Source organism: Lepidochelys kempii, chromosome 5 (assembly GCF_965140285.1).
Source record: "Lepidochelys kempii isolate rLepKem1 chromosome 5, rLepKem1.hap1, whole genome shotgun sequence".
Taxonomy (NCBI): domain Eukaryota; kingdom Metazoa; phylum Chordata; order Testudines; family Cheloniidae; genus Lepidochelys; species Lepidochelys kempii.
The window spans coordinates 45774985-45789642 of NC_136384.1; the positions used below are offsets into that span (position 1 = coordinate 45774985).

Genomic DNA, 14658 nt, shown 5'->3' on the forward strand with positions numbered 1-14658 from the left:
TAATCATGAACATTCAGAGTTAGAATGCAACTGTGATAGAAACTGCTCCTTAATTCATGTACATGAGAGGGGGAAAAAAATGAATTATGAGAGCTATGAAGGATATTTAAACTTTATATTTTTCCTTTGGCCACTTCACTGTTTTTTAGAAAAAGAAAATCCCACAGACCATTTGAGCCCCCAAGAGAACCTTGTATATATTATCAAGATATCAAAACCTTTACCCAATTTGCAATTATTTGTTAAATCCTAATACAAAAAGAAATGTTATAACACAGTATTGATCGAAGTTCAAATTAAATCCACTGATAAGCTCTGAAGAGTAATCAAAACTCAAAAAAAGTATATTTCACATACACAGTTTAGTTGTATCCAGAGCTCTAAAATATTTAACTGTGACACTACTTTTTGAAAGAAATGACTCAGTTTGATTGTTGATTAATTTACTGTCTCACATTAGAGTTCTGGATTTCTTAAAATAAAAGATGAAATCTTACTCCCCATTTTAATTTGATTAATGTACATCAATCATGAATATGGATTTGCAGACTGATGCATTCTTTTTGTCAATTAACCACAACAGATAAGAGTTACCAGTGTAACTATAGTACCATCAAAAGATATTCACTGAATGTGCTTACTGAGCAGATAGCTCAACTGCTTTTTATAATCAATATATTAGGATGAAAATAAAAAATGAAAATAAGCTGCACTTAATATTTGTAGTAACGTCTCATGTTGTTGCAGACATACAGTGGCAGTTAACTTGTCAATGTATGATTACTTAAATCTATTTTATGAAGCTTATTTAGAAACTTTATATTTAGGCAGCACTTTACATTTTTAAATTTTAAATATTATACTTATTCAGAATTGGTGGTGACTTTAGAAGTGATAGGATAGAAGCTTGGTGAGAATTTTCCTGATATTTGAAGTCCAGCTACCACAACACCAGGTCATCCATTCCCTACCAATATCAGTTCTGTATCAGTAGTTACATACATTTTAAAAAATGCCATTCCTAATTATTAGCTTCCTAAGCTAGCCTTTCATCATCAGTTTACGCTTTGGATGCAGCAAGTGAGTTAATATGACTCGCCACTTCCAATAATTAATAATAATAATTCAGGTTAATATGGCAACTAAGTTGAGTAAAATTCTACTTAAAGATGAATACATTTCAAAATGCATAATATGCATAAAAATATTCAAAACCAGATTGGCGTTACCTGAAGGCTCCATAAAGTGGTCTGTACCAGCAGACAAATGAACAAGGAGTAAAAAGCAAGAACCAGAGGATACTCAATCCAAAATCAACCCCTCGTGCAGGATCAACACAAAACCAGGCCAAACATCCAAAGATATTTAGAAACAGTGTCACTGCATGGACTGTAGAACAAAAAAATAGTTTGCATTAACCTGAGTTTATGCAACAAATATTTCAATTGTTGACGTATTACCTAAATAAATGTAAAAGCTTTAAACAAAATACATCACATCACTCTTATATCAACATCCTATCTCTGTAATAGACTAGTCTGCTAGTGTCATACAACTGTCTGAAGTAATGATGAAGCTCCCAGTGTAGTTAAGCTTTGAACAAGTACATTCAAGATTTTTAGAAAAAATAATATGTAGTATAGAGTTGGGGGTGGGGGGATTTCAAGTTTTCACAAAAATGAGGCACTGTATATCAGGATTTCCAGCAAGTACTGATTTATAGCATCAAAGAGTTAAATAGATAAAGTTCTCTCAGCTGCAGTTGCTGACACATCTGCTACAGTAATTACTGGATACAAATCTTTGCAAATACCTTCTTATATACCGTTTAATTATTTTCTCTGAAAGTCAGACCAGTAAATATGTACAAGAACATGATGCTACCCTATTATTAGATATACAGAAGGTCTGCACTGTTCATGTCTTTTTAAAAAGCTTCTTAAAGTATACAAAGTAGTCTGTATTTAGCAAGTGAAATTCTCATTTGAAAAGAAAATTACAAATCATAAATCCTTTTAACGCAAATGTTATGCTATCTCTCAAATGAAATATAGCAAATTAGTATCCTAACACAAAAAGTATTTCACACTGAAACAAAAACTGAGAACTAATTCTATAAAAGCATAAATTCATATTGTATGTTCTAATATTTCTTATAACAACAAGAAATCTGTCACCTTATTAATACTCAGAACTATAGCTCCCAGTCTCCTGTTTTAGTTAGTACATGCCAGTGGCCTAACAAGTAAGAGATATCAAAACAGATATTAGAGGTTAGCTTTTTTCTAAGGTTTGTTAAAGAATTTAAACCAACATTATAACCCAAGAATTAATTAAAATGTATTTAGATTTTTCAGGTCAGAGAAGGCACAGCAGAAGCAAGACACACTGGAACTCTTACTCTCCAGGTGGTCTGAGGATAAGAACATTAGAGTCCGTGTTATCAGCCTCCAGAGGGTAGATGAAGACACGTCCATGCCTCTCTTTTCAGCACTCCCCAGTGGCCAAATCAGGAACAATTTTGCCAACACAAGGGAGACACTGGCCTTGGGGACACAGGGCAAAGTGCAGTAATTATGACTGTGTGAGATGGGAGAGACATCAAGCAATCTATCTCTAACTGAGAGCTAATTTGGGGTGACTACTAAATTTAAGCTCTGGATAGTAGTTTTAAGCACCTTTCACCCTATTTACTCCTTCAAATCCAGACCTGGTAAGCAGTTACCGAAAGATCACCACCACCTTCCAAAGCAACATAATCTAACCCCTCCACCTCCACCCCGAAAAAAGCCACTCTTATCCCCAAATAAGAGCGTCTACACTGGGAGTTATATCGGTATAACTACTGCAGTTAAAATTCAGAGTTTAGTTTAGAGTTAGAGTCTACTGGTATAACTTTTCCATGTAGATATGCTCTTACTGATCTTAGTCTAGTTCTGAGCAGACATGCATCCTCATTGTAATTAATATCTTACAGCCTTGTTAACCCTGAGCTCCCTCTCAAACACTGAAGCCCGTTGGAAGGAAAACTTGCACTGCTGCTGCCTGTGCTACACCTACTTTGTGGATAAACAGATGGTTTCATTTTGCAGAACTACCCATCTGGTATCTCTGATGAAAAGAAATTCATCTACAGCAGTTTTTGTAATAACCTCTGCTTGAACAGTCTAAAATTTACCATTATTATTCTGGAGAAAGAAGGGCCGTTGCCAGAGTACACTATACAAAGAATAAGATTTTCCTTTCTCCCTCAACCCAGTAGGACAGTCTACATCTGTTATTATTAGTACATAAAGAACAGTGCTCAATGCCACTCACTCCTGAAATCACTCTTTAAAATGAGGACTCCTCACTTATACCAAAATCCTAATCTATTTTGTTTTTTAAATGCATTTAAATTTGCCTTGTAATTTTAACAGAGTACCCAAAACCTACTGGTTCAAGGCAAAGCCATAAAACATCCTTAAAAGTAAAGATGGAATGACTGCCTGCTACTTAATTCAGCAAGTGGCAGGGTCCATGAGGGCTGTCAGAGGAGAAGAAAAATGCGTGGAAGGAATTTTCAGATCTTAGAGAGGGGAGTTTTCTTTCCAGGAATTGTTGGTCTTGGTGTCCTCTTTTCTTATTCTACAATAGTGGATTAGGGAAGAGACAGTGAATGCAGCAAACAATATCCTGCATGAGGAGAAGCTACTTTACTGTGCCACTAGCAGGAAATTGGGAAGTAGATAACCCCAGATGATAGTGATATGTAGAAAAAGCAGAGAGCCTACCAGGTTGCCACCCTGGAAATGAATGCTTAAGTATTCACTGCCCATGGACAAGCTTAGGAAGCCTGTTCACACACTGAGAACACAGCCTTGGACTCACATAGCAGCTTCAGCTGTTGCCCCGAGTTATTTTGACCTTCAAAATTCTTCAGAACAAGACTGAGAAACTTAACATCCAACAGATGAAGCCTCTTGTCATGAGGCAGAATAGATTCATTCTGAGAAAAGAATGGATTACTTCAGGTAGAATTCAGTATTCACCTTGTAAATTAATCCTGGAAAATGCTGAAAAACCATCTTTCCACAAAGATGTGCAGGTATGGCAGACAGATTACAAATGTTTACGCTCACCCACTCTCCTGACTGAGCCCACTACAAGAAGGAAGACCCTCTTAATAAAGGGAGCAAACCAGAAAGGCTGTTCTTAGGGCAGAATCTGAATCTACAGGATGAAGTTCTGGTCTTCTTGAATCCTGTCAGAAAGAAGTTTGAAACATCCTGGAGCCAGCAAGACAGGGTAACAACATCCCTGATGTGACACCAGGCCATGAAAATCATCCAGAACATACAATGCTCTCCAGACACGTAACCTCAGCAAAGAAACCATGCTTGAAGAAATGGTGCTGCTCAATTCACATGCGGCCAGCCTCAGATTAAGGTAGTTGGAAGTGCACAAGCCCTTGAGATGGTAGGTGCTGGGTCTCAGCAAGTGTCCACAGAGATGGGGGGGAGGAGAGAAGGGGTTATTAAGTAAGATCATCAGGTCTGAAAACCAGCAGCACTGGGGCCACCATGGAGCAGGCAAAAATAAGATGTTTGTCCAACCTGCCATTCCTTAAGCTCCTAGTCAGAAGAGGGAAATGGCATCCCAAATCCCCTCTCCAACTTTATATAAAGCATCATAAAAGGAGGATACAGGAGTTGAACATCCAAGAACACAAACAGGGAAGTCTGGCAAACACCATCAAGATAATCAACACAACAGAGTGTGCCTCAGACTCTGGTAAACATCCTTGAAAACTAAGATCAAGACTCCCTTCTCCCAACACAGTTTGTGACTGAGCCAATCTGCAAGGATGTTATTGTGGCCCACCAGATACAGGCCCTCAGGAAGCCAAGATAGGCTTCCACCCAAATTCTCAGGAAGTATGGCTCTGAAAAATGGGGGTGTGCTAAGAAAATTCCCCTGGTTGTTGACAGAAGCCACCACTGTTCTATTATTTTAGCTTGTAAAAACATGGGAGTTCAGGGAAAGAAAAGCCCTCTAGTTTAGCGAGGCACAACCCAACAGATGAACATAACAGAGACCACTAAATGGAAAGGGAGGATAACAAAGGCCAGAGATACATTCATGCCCATAGAACTAAATCCACACAGGCTGTTAAGTGTACTAGCATCTTTGGAGACTGCTCCTTACAGGGAATGGCCAGAGGTTCTGTACTAACAGACAGGGACTGAAACTAACGAAGCATCTGCAAACAGATATTCAGGACCACATGCAAACAGGGAAGTTTCTTGTAAGGAGTAGAGTAGGACTAGGTCCAGTTTAATCAGGAAACCAAGTTGAGACAGACACCAGAGCACCATGTCCTGTATATTAGCAGTTGGGAGGACTGAGGGTCCCTGAATGAAAATGCCATTGAGTTACAGATAAAGATGGAGGTTGGCAACCAAGTCAATTAAGATCTTCAGAAAACAGCCTGTCACTAAGGAAAGAGCAAGGGTCAAGGTGTTAAACTGAAAGCATCTGTTACTCAGGGCAACATGCAGACAATGACAATAATGCAAAAAGGTGTGCCTCTAAAATCTACCAAACAGAAACAGACACCTGAAAACAGACTGGAGGACTTTTCTGGCCTTAGAAGAGGCTGGGCAGCTACCAAGGAGCTGAACTTATCAGAACTGGGGCTGGCTGCCATTATGTCCAGGGGCCCCTGGACCTTGTGGAGGCAGAGAAGTTCCTGAAGAGCTGGGTAAGCTGTGAAAAAGCACTGCAAGCTGAGGAAGGATGATAAATATCAGAAAACCAGGCAGGCAGATTGCTAAGGCAATGAGTACCCTAAGAGGGGGAGCCCTGTCACTCTCGTGAAGTGTAGACCAAACCACTTAGGCATCCTCCTAAGTAGTATGTGTCACAGAGTCTAATCAAATGGCCAGCCTCAGTTGAAACCCACTACATGGGGTGGGGAGCACTGAGAGCTTGGGCTTCCACCCATTTCCCCTGTCCTTAAGTGGATTACTCAGGTTCCCAGCTTTTGGCCTTACTCTTTTCTCTCCTTTCTTTTTCTCATCCCCTCTTTCTTCCATAGTGTGCCTACAAGACAAAGAAAAGGAATGAGAGGCCAAACTAAGGAAAACACAAGAAAGCCAAGTTAAAGCTTCCATCTTCCAAGGTGAAGAGAAAGCAGGTCTGGTTGAAATTAATATAATCGGAGCAGGCCTTTAGAACGCTGTCTCTTTGCTTCTAGTTATTGACATTATAATGCTGTCTGTTCCTTAATCCACTGTTGTAGGATGGGGGAGAGAAATACAGTGTTGTTATAATTCCCATTTTGTTTTCCCTCCCAGGCTTGAAGTTTGACATTTTTAGAAGTCAACCCCATACATGGCTGGAGTTAGAAACTAATGCTGATACCATTTGAAATACTGAATTCCAAGCTTTCAGACTGGATATGGATCTTAAGCCTATATCATACTTATTAGAGTGACTAGTTTTGCATTTCACATTTTTTTATTTTTTTTAAAGAGTGGTGATCCAGTAATGAATATAACAAGTTGTGGACTTCAAACTAGAGTAATTGTCATGGTTAAGTACTGAAAGCTGACTACTTTTGATTCATACACGGAGTTAACATTAAAAAAGTAAAAAAAGATTACCAAGTACACTGGTGTCCAGATTTGTTCAACCTGGAACCTAGTGGAAAAGTAAGGGGTGCCTGAAATCCACATCTGTGTCTAATAAGGAAAATGCCAGGACACAAACACTACAATTGTGGTGTAAACATACCGTATCCAAACAGCCACAAGCAACTGGAGAAGATGACACTGATCACAGCATAATGTACATTAAGATCTTGTATTACATTTTCCCACTGGTTGCCAGCAAGCTGCTGTGATCAAGACAGAGCAGTATATTTTGAAATAGTGCAGACCAAACACAAAGCCTGCAGAGACTGTGCTCTGAGTACCTCTGGTGTAGACAGGACAGTTTAATGTAGACAATATTCTTTTGTTTATTTACACTATACTAATCATCTTTTTAAGAAGACTATACCAACATTTAATTGTAGGCAAATTATTGTACAAGTATAATGTGAACAATCACAAGGCTATAAACTCTAAATGTGGCTGAGTGAGCACTAAACTGGGAGACCTGAATTCTATTCCTGGCTCTGCCACTGGCCTGCTGGTTGACCAGGGGCAAGCCACTTCACCTCCCTACAGTTTCCCCATCTGTAAAATGGGAATAATGACATTTAGATCCCAATAGATAAAAGGAGGTATTGACGAAAATCACAGCAAAAGAGCTAGGTATTATTACTATATTTAATTTGAAATTTTAGGGGGAAAAAATTTTTTTTTGGTTCAACTTCCACTTATGTATAAAAAACAACAATTAGAATTAAGGCAAACAACAATTAGAGATTAGTTTGAAGATGGCAGTCATGTTTAAAAGGGAAAAATAAAATATACTAGAGCAGGTCTACGCACTAGTTATTTGTATGGTAATCTTTTCATAAATAATATCTAATATTTTAAATTTTTAATGAATTTTAGAAAGATTTCTATTTTACAGTTTTCTATCGCACTTTTCTCCATAATATCTATTTTCATGGAACAATTTTTTTTAAAATGAGGAATCCTGTTAAAAATGTGTATTTAATTTCTAAGAAATAAATCTGTATTCTCTTAACACTGACATTATCCTTAGCCACAAAAAAGATTATTTCATTTCAACATCTGACTTTACACCGGCGATAAATTTTTTTTTTGTGAAATGTAGATGTTGACTAGGTCAAAATAATAAAATGTACAGACTGTTAGGGTTCAGTACTTTTTTACTTACACATCCACAAGTAGTACATAATCTTTACTGTCTTCTGGAATTCTACAGGAATGTCTACAGAAAAATCCTGGTAGAAACAAGGACCCACTGGAAAATTCCCAGGCAGAGGCGGCCAATTATTTTTCCTGCCTGCAAGTCAAAAAAAAAACAATAGTTTATAATACAATTTTATTATTTTCTTCTCTCTGCATATTAGAAAGAGATTTGCCTATTAAATTTGAACTGCTTTGTTCTCAAATTGTCTTACATATAGGATTCCTGCAGACCTATTAATAACTTGAACTAAAAAAAAGAGACTAACAATCTGCACTATGAAGATGTCAAACAGCAGAGCTAACTGAAAATGGAATGCAGCTGAACCAAGGAAAGAACAGGGTCTTCACTGGTCTGTGCAAAAGACTGTACGGGTGACAGAAGGATCTCATGAAACAACAAGAAAAAAGAAAAGTTCCCCAACTACTTCACATAAAAGAAGCAGGTACAAGCAGAACAGAAGCCCTCAAAATTCCCTGGATCTACAACTTAAGTGTACATGCCCCCTTCTGTGGTCCATGCTCAGCAGGGTCCTGTAGAAGGTTGGCAAATGAAAAGCATCCTCCGTACTCATAGCATCAGATTGATTGAGATGGTTGTGGTACCTGGATTTGGTAAACAAGTCCCTGGGTCTTTCTCTCAGACTCCCATTAATTCTAGATCTGTGAACAAAAGGTCCAGTACTTCATGTGGATCTAGCACAGTTTGTGGTCTTACCTTTGCTGAATAAAGCAGGGTGGATGAAAATCAATAATTTGTTGTTTTTCTTTTAAAAGATTTTTTAAATGTAAAACATTTTTTATTTCAATTATATACATTTTTCTTTTTAAAAATAAATTTAAAATTAAATTGAAATTATGACAGCCTATCCAATTTACTATAATCTATTAAAACATTTAAATTAAATAAAAAATAATATTCAAGGAATACATGTCTGCTGTCAAGGTTTTAGTGACAGTAAAACCACTGAACTGGTAGAAGTCACTGATTGGCTAAGTACATGAACCAAATTTCTGCTGATGTGCTAAACCAGCTTTTGACAGCAACAATCCCTTCCATAGGTTCAGAGATAATATTTTCTTCTTTTCAGCAAACTCAACTAGTTCCATCCAATGTCTAGTTCATTAAAATTGGGAGTTGAAAAAGTAGAAAAGCTTGTTTTCCCTTTTCAATCTATGAATAAAAATGGAGGTATGAGAGGCTGAGATCTATTAATTTTAAAAACATGAATGACATGGAGACCAGAAACAATCAAGTCAATCCTTCCTTTTTTGCTTTTGTATCTGGAATATTTAAGGTAGTCTTATTTAACCATTAAAAACTATTTTAAAATACTGTTTTTGTGGATTTTTAATTGAATTCCAATTTCCATCCAAATGCAGCTTGACAAAAACATCACATGTAAAACATTAATCATGTAGTAAATAGGACATGCATCATTCACCATTTTTTAACACAATAAAATGTAAAAATTAAGAATCTGAATAAGTATGTTAAGCTACATAACTGCTTAAATAAATAGGTTTAGAATAGATATAGTGTATCTTCCTGATTATGAAAAAAAGTACCACCAAATTTAGTGTAGAAGCTACAGTTAGTTGCAAATTAACATATTTTAATAGTTATACCAACCAATAACAATCCATCTTTCTTTAGGGAAATAACTAAAAAATGCAAAACAAGATTCAAATCAATGCTTCAGATTAAAGATTCACGTTAGCTGATTTAAATCATGATTCAAATCAATCCACTCGCTAAGTGCACAAGCCTGAAGAAGAGGGGCTTATCAAGTAAAGCAATCTCTCTTGTGGTGCAGTCAAGAAAGCAATACACATCAAAGGCCGACCACTCTAAGGTTTGGAGAACCTTTATGAACTTGTGTGATGAAATGAGGATACTTCTCATCAAAGACATGGCACAGTCATCCTGGATTTCCTGCAAACTGGTCTAGTCATGGGCTAGAGCAACGTTTCTCGCATGCGACCACCAGTGGCTTTGTGTGTGGCCTTGACAGCCTCCCAAGCATAGGTGGAGATTTGAGGGTGAGGGGAGAAGAGGAAGCAATGGCCCCTCCCTGTAGCTCCCAGCTGTTGCTCCTGAATAGCTGTTACCAAGAGCAGTGGGATGCACCACCTCGATGTTTGCTCTGGCACTGGCAGCAGGGATGGGCACCCTGCACCACACAGCCCTCTCGGCGGCTCCAGGCACCACCCCTCGAGACATGAGGCCAGTGAGCACAGTGCTGGAGATGACTCTTATCACTGGAGGCGGCTGTGGTGTTCAGTCGCTGGACTGCTCCCCTGGCAGTTCCCCTCCACCCATACGGTCAGGGCACAGGGAGCCCGGGACTCCGCAGGTGGATTTTTTTTTTTAAATGGTTTTTTCCTCAAAAAGCATTCTATCTAAAGTTAGTTTTAATTAAGATACATTATAACTCAAAGATCTCTCATCATGGGATAGGGATTATAAATTCTAGAAGATACCACCAGAGATGCTTAGCTTTGAAGTTCTCAAACTGTGGATTTGTGTCTCCAGAGACAACATGCTTGTTAACAGCAACAATGTTTTTAAACAAAACACACAACACAACATAATATAATATGAGAAGAGAAACAGACCTCAACCCAACTGTCCCTCTGCAAATGTGTGTATGCAGAGTGAATCCCTTACCTCTCTCTAAAAGTGCAAAGTTTCAAAAAGCTCAATGAATAGAAGATTGTTGGGGGCAGAATAGATCTGGATATGGAGAAGTCTGGAGATAAATGTGAGAAGGGAGGGACAGGTAGTAGAAACAAAAGTGAAACTGTTCGAGCAGCATATTCCAGAAATCTTGAGATCTTTCTGAGTGTAGCCTTCATTGATTTGAGATCTACCATACCATTCTCTCACTAGAAGGGAAAACCTATAATGGCAGCAGGCTGTAAAAGAGACCCAGTTTGGGAATATTTGAATGAAAGTTCCTCTACCTGTGGGTCAGACAGGCACGCGTGCAAAATGCAAACAGTGCAACAAAGAAATGCAAGGCCTGGTTGCCCGAATGAAACAACATCATGAGAAGTGTTCCTTCTCAGGAGGAAACTGAGTTGAAGATGATGAAAGGAACATGCAGGATCTTCAGGTTGGTAAACTTTTTTATTTCATAATTCTTTCTTAAGGACTGCCTCTCTTCCTTCTGGACTATTCTTGAATTCTTAAGTTTGAGCAAAAAATATAGTTGTTACTCTATGGTACTGTCATTTTAGATGCAGTTGTGATAAAAAATAAATAGCTGAAATAGGCAGATCTCCCTTTTACCATTTCACCTTTAAAGTAGTACCGAGCGTCAGTGAATGCAATGAGTAATACTAAATGAGCAGTATGATAATTAAATAACTGCATTGACTTATTTTGTTTATGAGAATCCATCCTCAACATACAGGATTCTGAAGACTATCCACCTTCAAGATCACCATCATTTTCTATAGTTTCAGAGTTATCTGCCAATGATAGTGTTTCAGTCACATGATGTATGTCACACAGCCACAGTATATCACCTGTAGCAAAAAGAGAAACAACCAGAGATAAGTTTGTGATAAGAACCAGCAGATTACAAAAAGGTAATGGATGAAAAAATTGTCCGGTTTGTTTATGCAACAAACTCTCCTTTCCATATGATTGAGAAACCACACTTCATTAACACAGTCATTAAGACCAGGATACGATCCACCCAATAGAGCAGATGTTGCAGGCAAATTACTGGGTAAAGCGTATGAAAGAGAAATTGAGCAGCGTGCAAAAGGTCTAGAGGGTAAAATTGTTAACTCGAGTCTTGATGGGTGGAGCGATGTCCACAATGATCCTGTTGTATGTGCTTGTGTGACAACAGAAGAAGGGAATGTCTTCCTTACAGAAACAATTGATACATCAGGAAATGCACACGCACAGAATACTTAAAAGAAGTAGCAGTGAAAGCTATAACAAACTATGGAGAAAAAAATCAAATGTCTAGTATGCAGCTTGGTCACAGACAATGCTGAAAATGTATCCAAGATGAGAAGAAATTACTTAGAAGAGAGTCCCAAGCTAATATCATACGGTTGCCGTGCTCGTTTGATGCACCTCTTAGCCAAAGACTTCAGAATTAAAGGCTAATGTTGTTGAAATTGCAAAATACTTCTGTAACCACCACTTTGCAGCAGTTGCTCTGAAAAAAGTGGGAGGAACCAAGCTAACTCTCCCACAAGATGTGCAATGGAACTCAGTAGTGGACTGTTTTGAGCACTATATCAAGAACTGGTCTAATCTGATAACAGTTTGTGAACAAAATCATGAAAAAATAGATGGTACTGGCACAGCCAAAGTTCTCAACATTGGGCTTAAGAGAAGTGTTGAACACATGCTGAGTACCCTGAAGCCTATTTCTGTAGCCTTGAACAATTTGCAGGTTTTGTTTTATTGCTGACGCTGCTGAAATTTGGAAGAAACTGAGTGAGATCTTAAAAAGAGAAATATGCAATGACAGAGATAAATTACAAACATTAAAAAAAACGAATGGGACAAGTACTATCTCCAGCTCATTTTCTTGCAAATATTTTCAATACTCGACACCAGGCTCAAACCTTAACTGCTGAAGAAGAGGAGCTGGCTATGACATGGACATCCAGCAATCATCCCTCCATCATGGCAACTATAATAAACTTCAGCGTTAAGGGTGAACCATTCAAGAAATATATGTTTGCTGATGATGTTTAAAAGAAAGTCACACCAGTGAACTGGTGGAAATCACTTAAGCACTGGGATTCAGAGACTGTTGAAGTGATAATCTCACTTTTAACAGCAATAGCTTCTTCTGCCGGTGTAGAAAGAATATTTTCTTCCTTTGGACTAATTCATTCCAAACTGAGAAATCATTTGGGACCTGAAAAAGCAGGAAAGCTTGTTTTTCTTTTCCAGATTATGAACAAATCAGAAAATGAAGGTGAAGATGACCGAGGTAGCTGCAGAAGCCAATAATTTAAAGTTTCTCATATTCACCTGGCTCACATAGTTGATTTAATTTTGGGGCTTTTTTTAAATATTTCATTTAACTATTTTAGTTAAACAATTTTAACTAAAACAAACCTGATTTTAAAAAACTTGAATGTTTAACTAAATTCAGCAGAGTCCTGTGGCACCTATAGACTAGCAGACGTATTGGAGAATAAGCTTTCGTGGCATCCAACGAAGTTGGTATTCACCCATGAAAGCTTATGCTCCAATGTGTCTGTTAGTCTATAAGCTGCCACAGGACTTGCTGCTGCTTTTACAGATCCAGACTAACACGGCTACCCCTCTGATACTTAACTAAATTCAAAAATTCATATGCTTGTTTTGTTAAAATATTATATGTTTGCTGTTGAAGAAAAAAATCCTGAATACATAAAGTTGTTGTTTTAGTTAAATAAAACAATTTAAATGTCTGTCTGGTGATGTTCTCCTCCTAATACAGCATGGCAAGAAAATCCTCCAAATATTAATGATTAACCTGTTGAACTGGAGATAGTTCACCTCCCAATGACTTCATAAATATCTGCTTTGATTACCTTTGGTAAAAGAAATAACCAATCATTCATTTTCTGATATAGCTGTAAAATTAATCTGAAAAGTTTTCAAAATAAATCACTTAAAAATGTATAGTGTGTACCTTCTAAAATTGAAACCTACATCTATCTGAGCTGTGAAGAATATGTATTGAGGTTATAACAACCAAAAAGAATGCACATTTATGTAGAGATCCATGATTAAATAGTCTTCCTGCTTTCAGAAGACAGAAAGGAGCAACACTTGGATACAGAAACTACAGAACCCAAACCACCAAAAAAGAAAATCAGCTGTCTGCTGGTGGCTTCCGACTCAGATGATGAAAATGAACATGAGTCGGTCCGCTCTCCTTTGGATCATTATCAAGCAGAACCCATCATCAGCATGGACACATGTTCCCTGGAATGGTGGTTGAAGCATGAAGGTACATATGAATCTTTAGCGCATCTGGCACGTAAATATCTTACAGCGCCAGCTACAACAGTGCCATGTGAACGCCTGTTCTCACTTTTGGGTAACACTGTAAACAAGAAGCGAGCAGCATTATCTCCTGCAAATTGTAACCAAACTTGTTTGTCTGAGCAATTGGCTGAAGTAGGACTGAGTGGACTTACAGGCTCTAAAATTTTACATTGATTTATTTTTGAACATAGGGTCTGTTTTTTGTTTTTTTTTTTTTACATAATTTCACATTTGTAAGTTCAACTTTCATGACAAAGAGATTGCACTAGTGTTGGATCATATTAAAGAAATCACAAATTATTATTATTAAATCATTATTAAAATGTATGTGTATTAAAATCACAAATGAGTTTGATTCCCCATAGTTTAAATTCCAGGGTATTACTAATTAAGAGGTCTCTTGGTTTTTGGTACTGTTTCTCTCCCTCTATGTGTGAAACTTGCAAGCTGCTAATTGTGTTAGTACATTCTAAGACAGAGTCTGTTCTCAAAGCAATTCACAGAGAGAGAGACTCAAAGCAATACTCTAACAACAGAAACAGCACCCAGAGACTCCCCGCCCTTTTGTTGTATTAAAAATTGTGATTAAAATAGAGATAGAGGATGTATGTGGATGGATGCTTGGTGTGGATAATAACTGAATGATCAGGGAGGTGCCAGCCTAAGAATCCAGTGTCCATCGGCTGAAGAAGGCATAAAGTGGAAATAACCAGAGGACCCCCCGGAGGGCAGACTGGAATCCACCCAACAGCCTCAAGTATGGGAGAA

General features: G+C 37.8%; 1 protein-coding gene across 3 annotated transcripts in view; it reads right to left on the minus strand.

Annotated features, from left to right (window-relative positions):
• Window positions 1-14658, minus strand: part of SCAMP1 (secretory carrier membrane protein 1) — a 101444-nt gene that overhangs the window by 38820 nt on the left and 47966 nt on the right. For all 3 annotated transcript variants that reach the window (XM_073344152.2, XM_073344151.2, XM_073344153.2), the window contains exons 5-6: window positions 7837-7965; window positions 1230-1389 (exon numbers count right to left, since the gene is read on the minus strand). In XM_073344152.2, the coding sequence (XP_073200253.1) occupies window positions 1230-1389; window positions 7837-7965 (289 nt within the window). The remainder of the gene's footprint in view (window positions 1-1229; window positions 1390-7836; window positions 7966-14658) is intronic.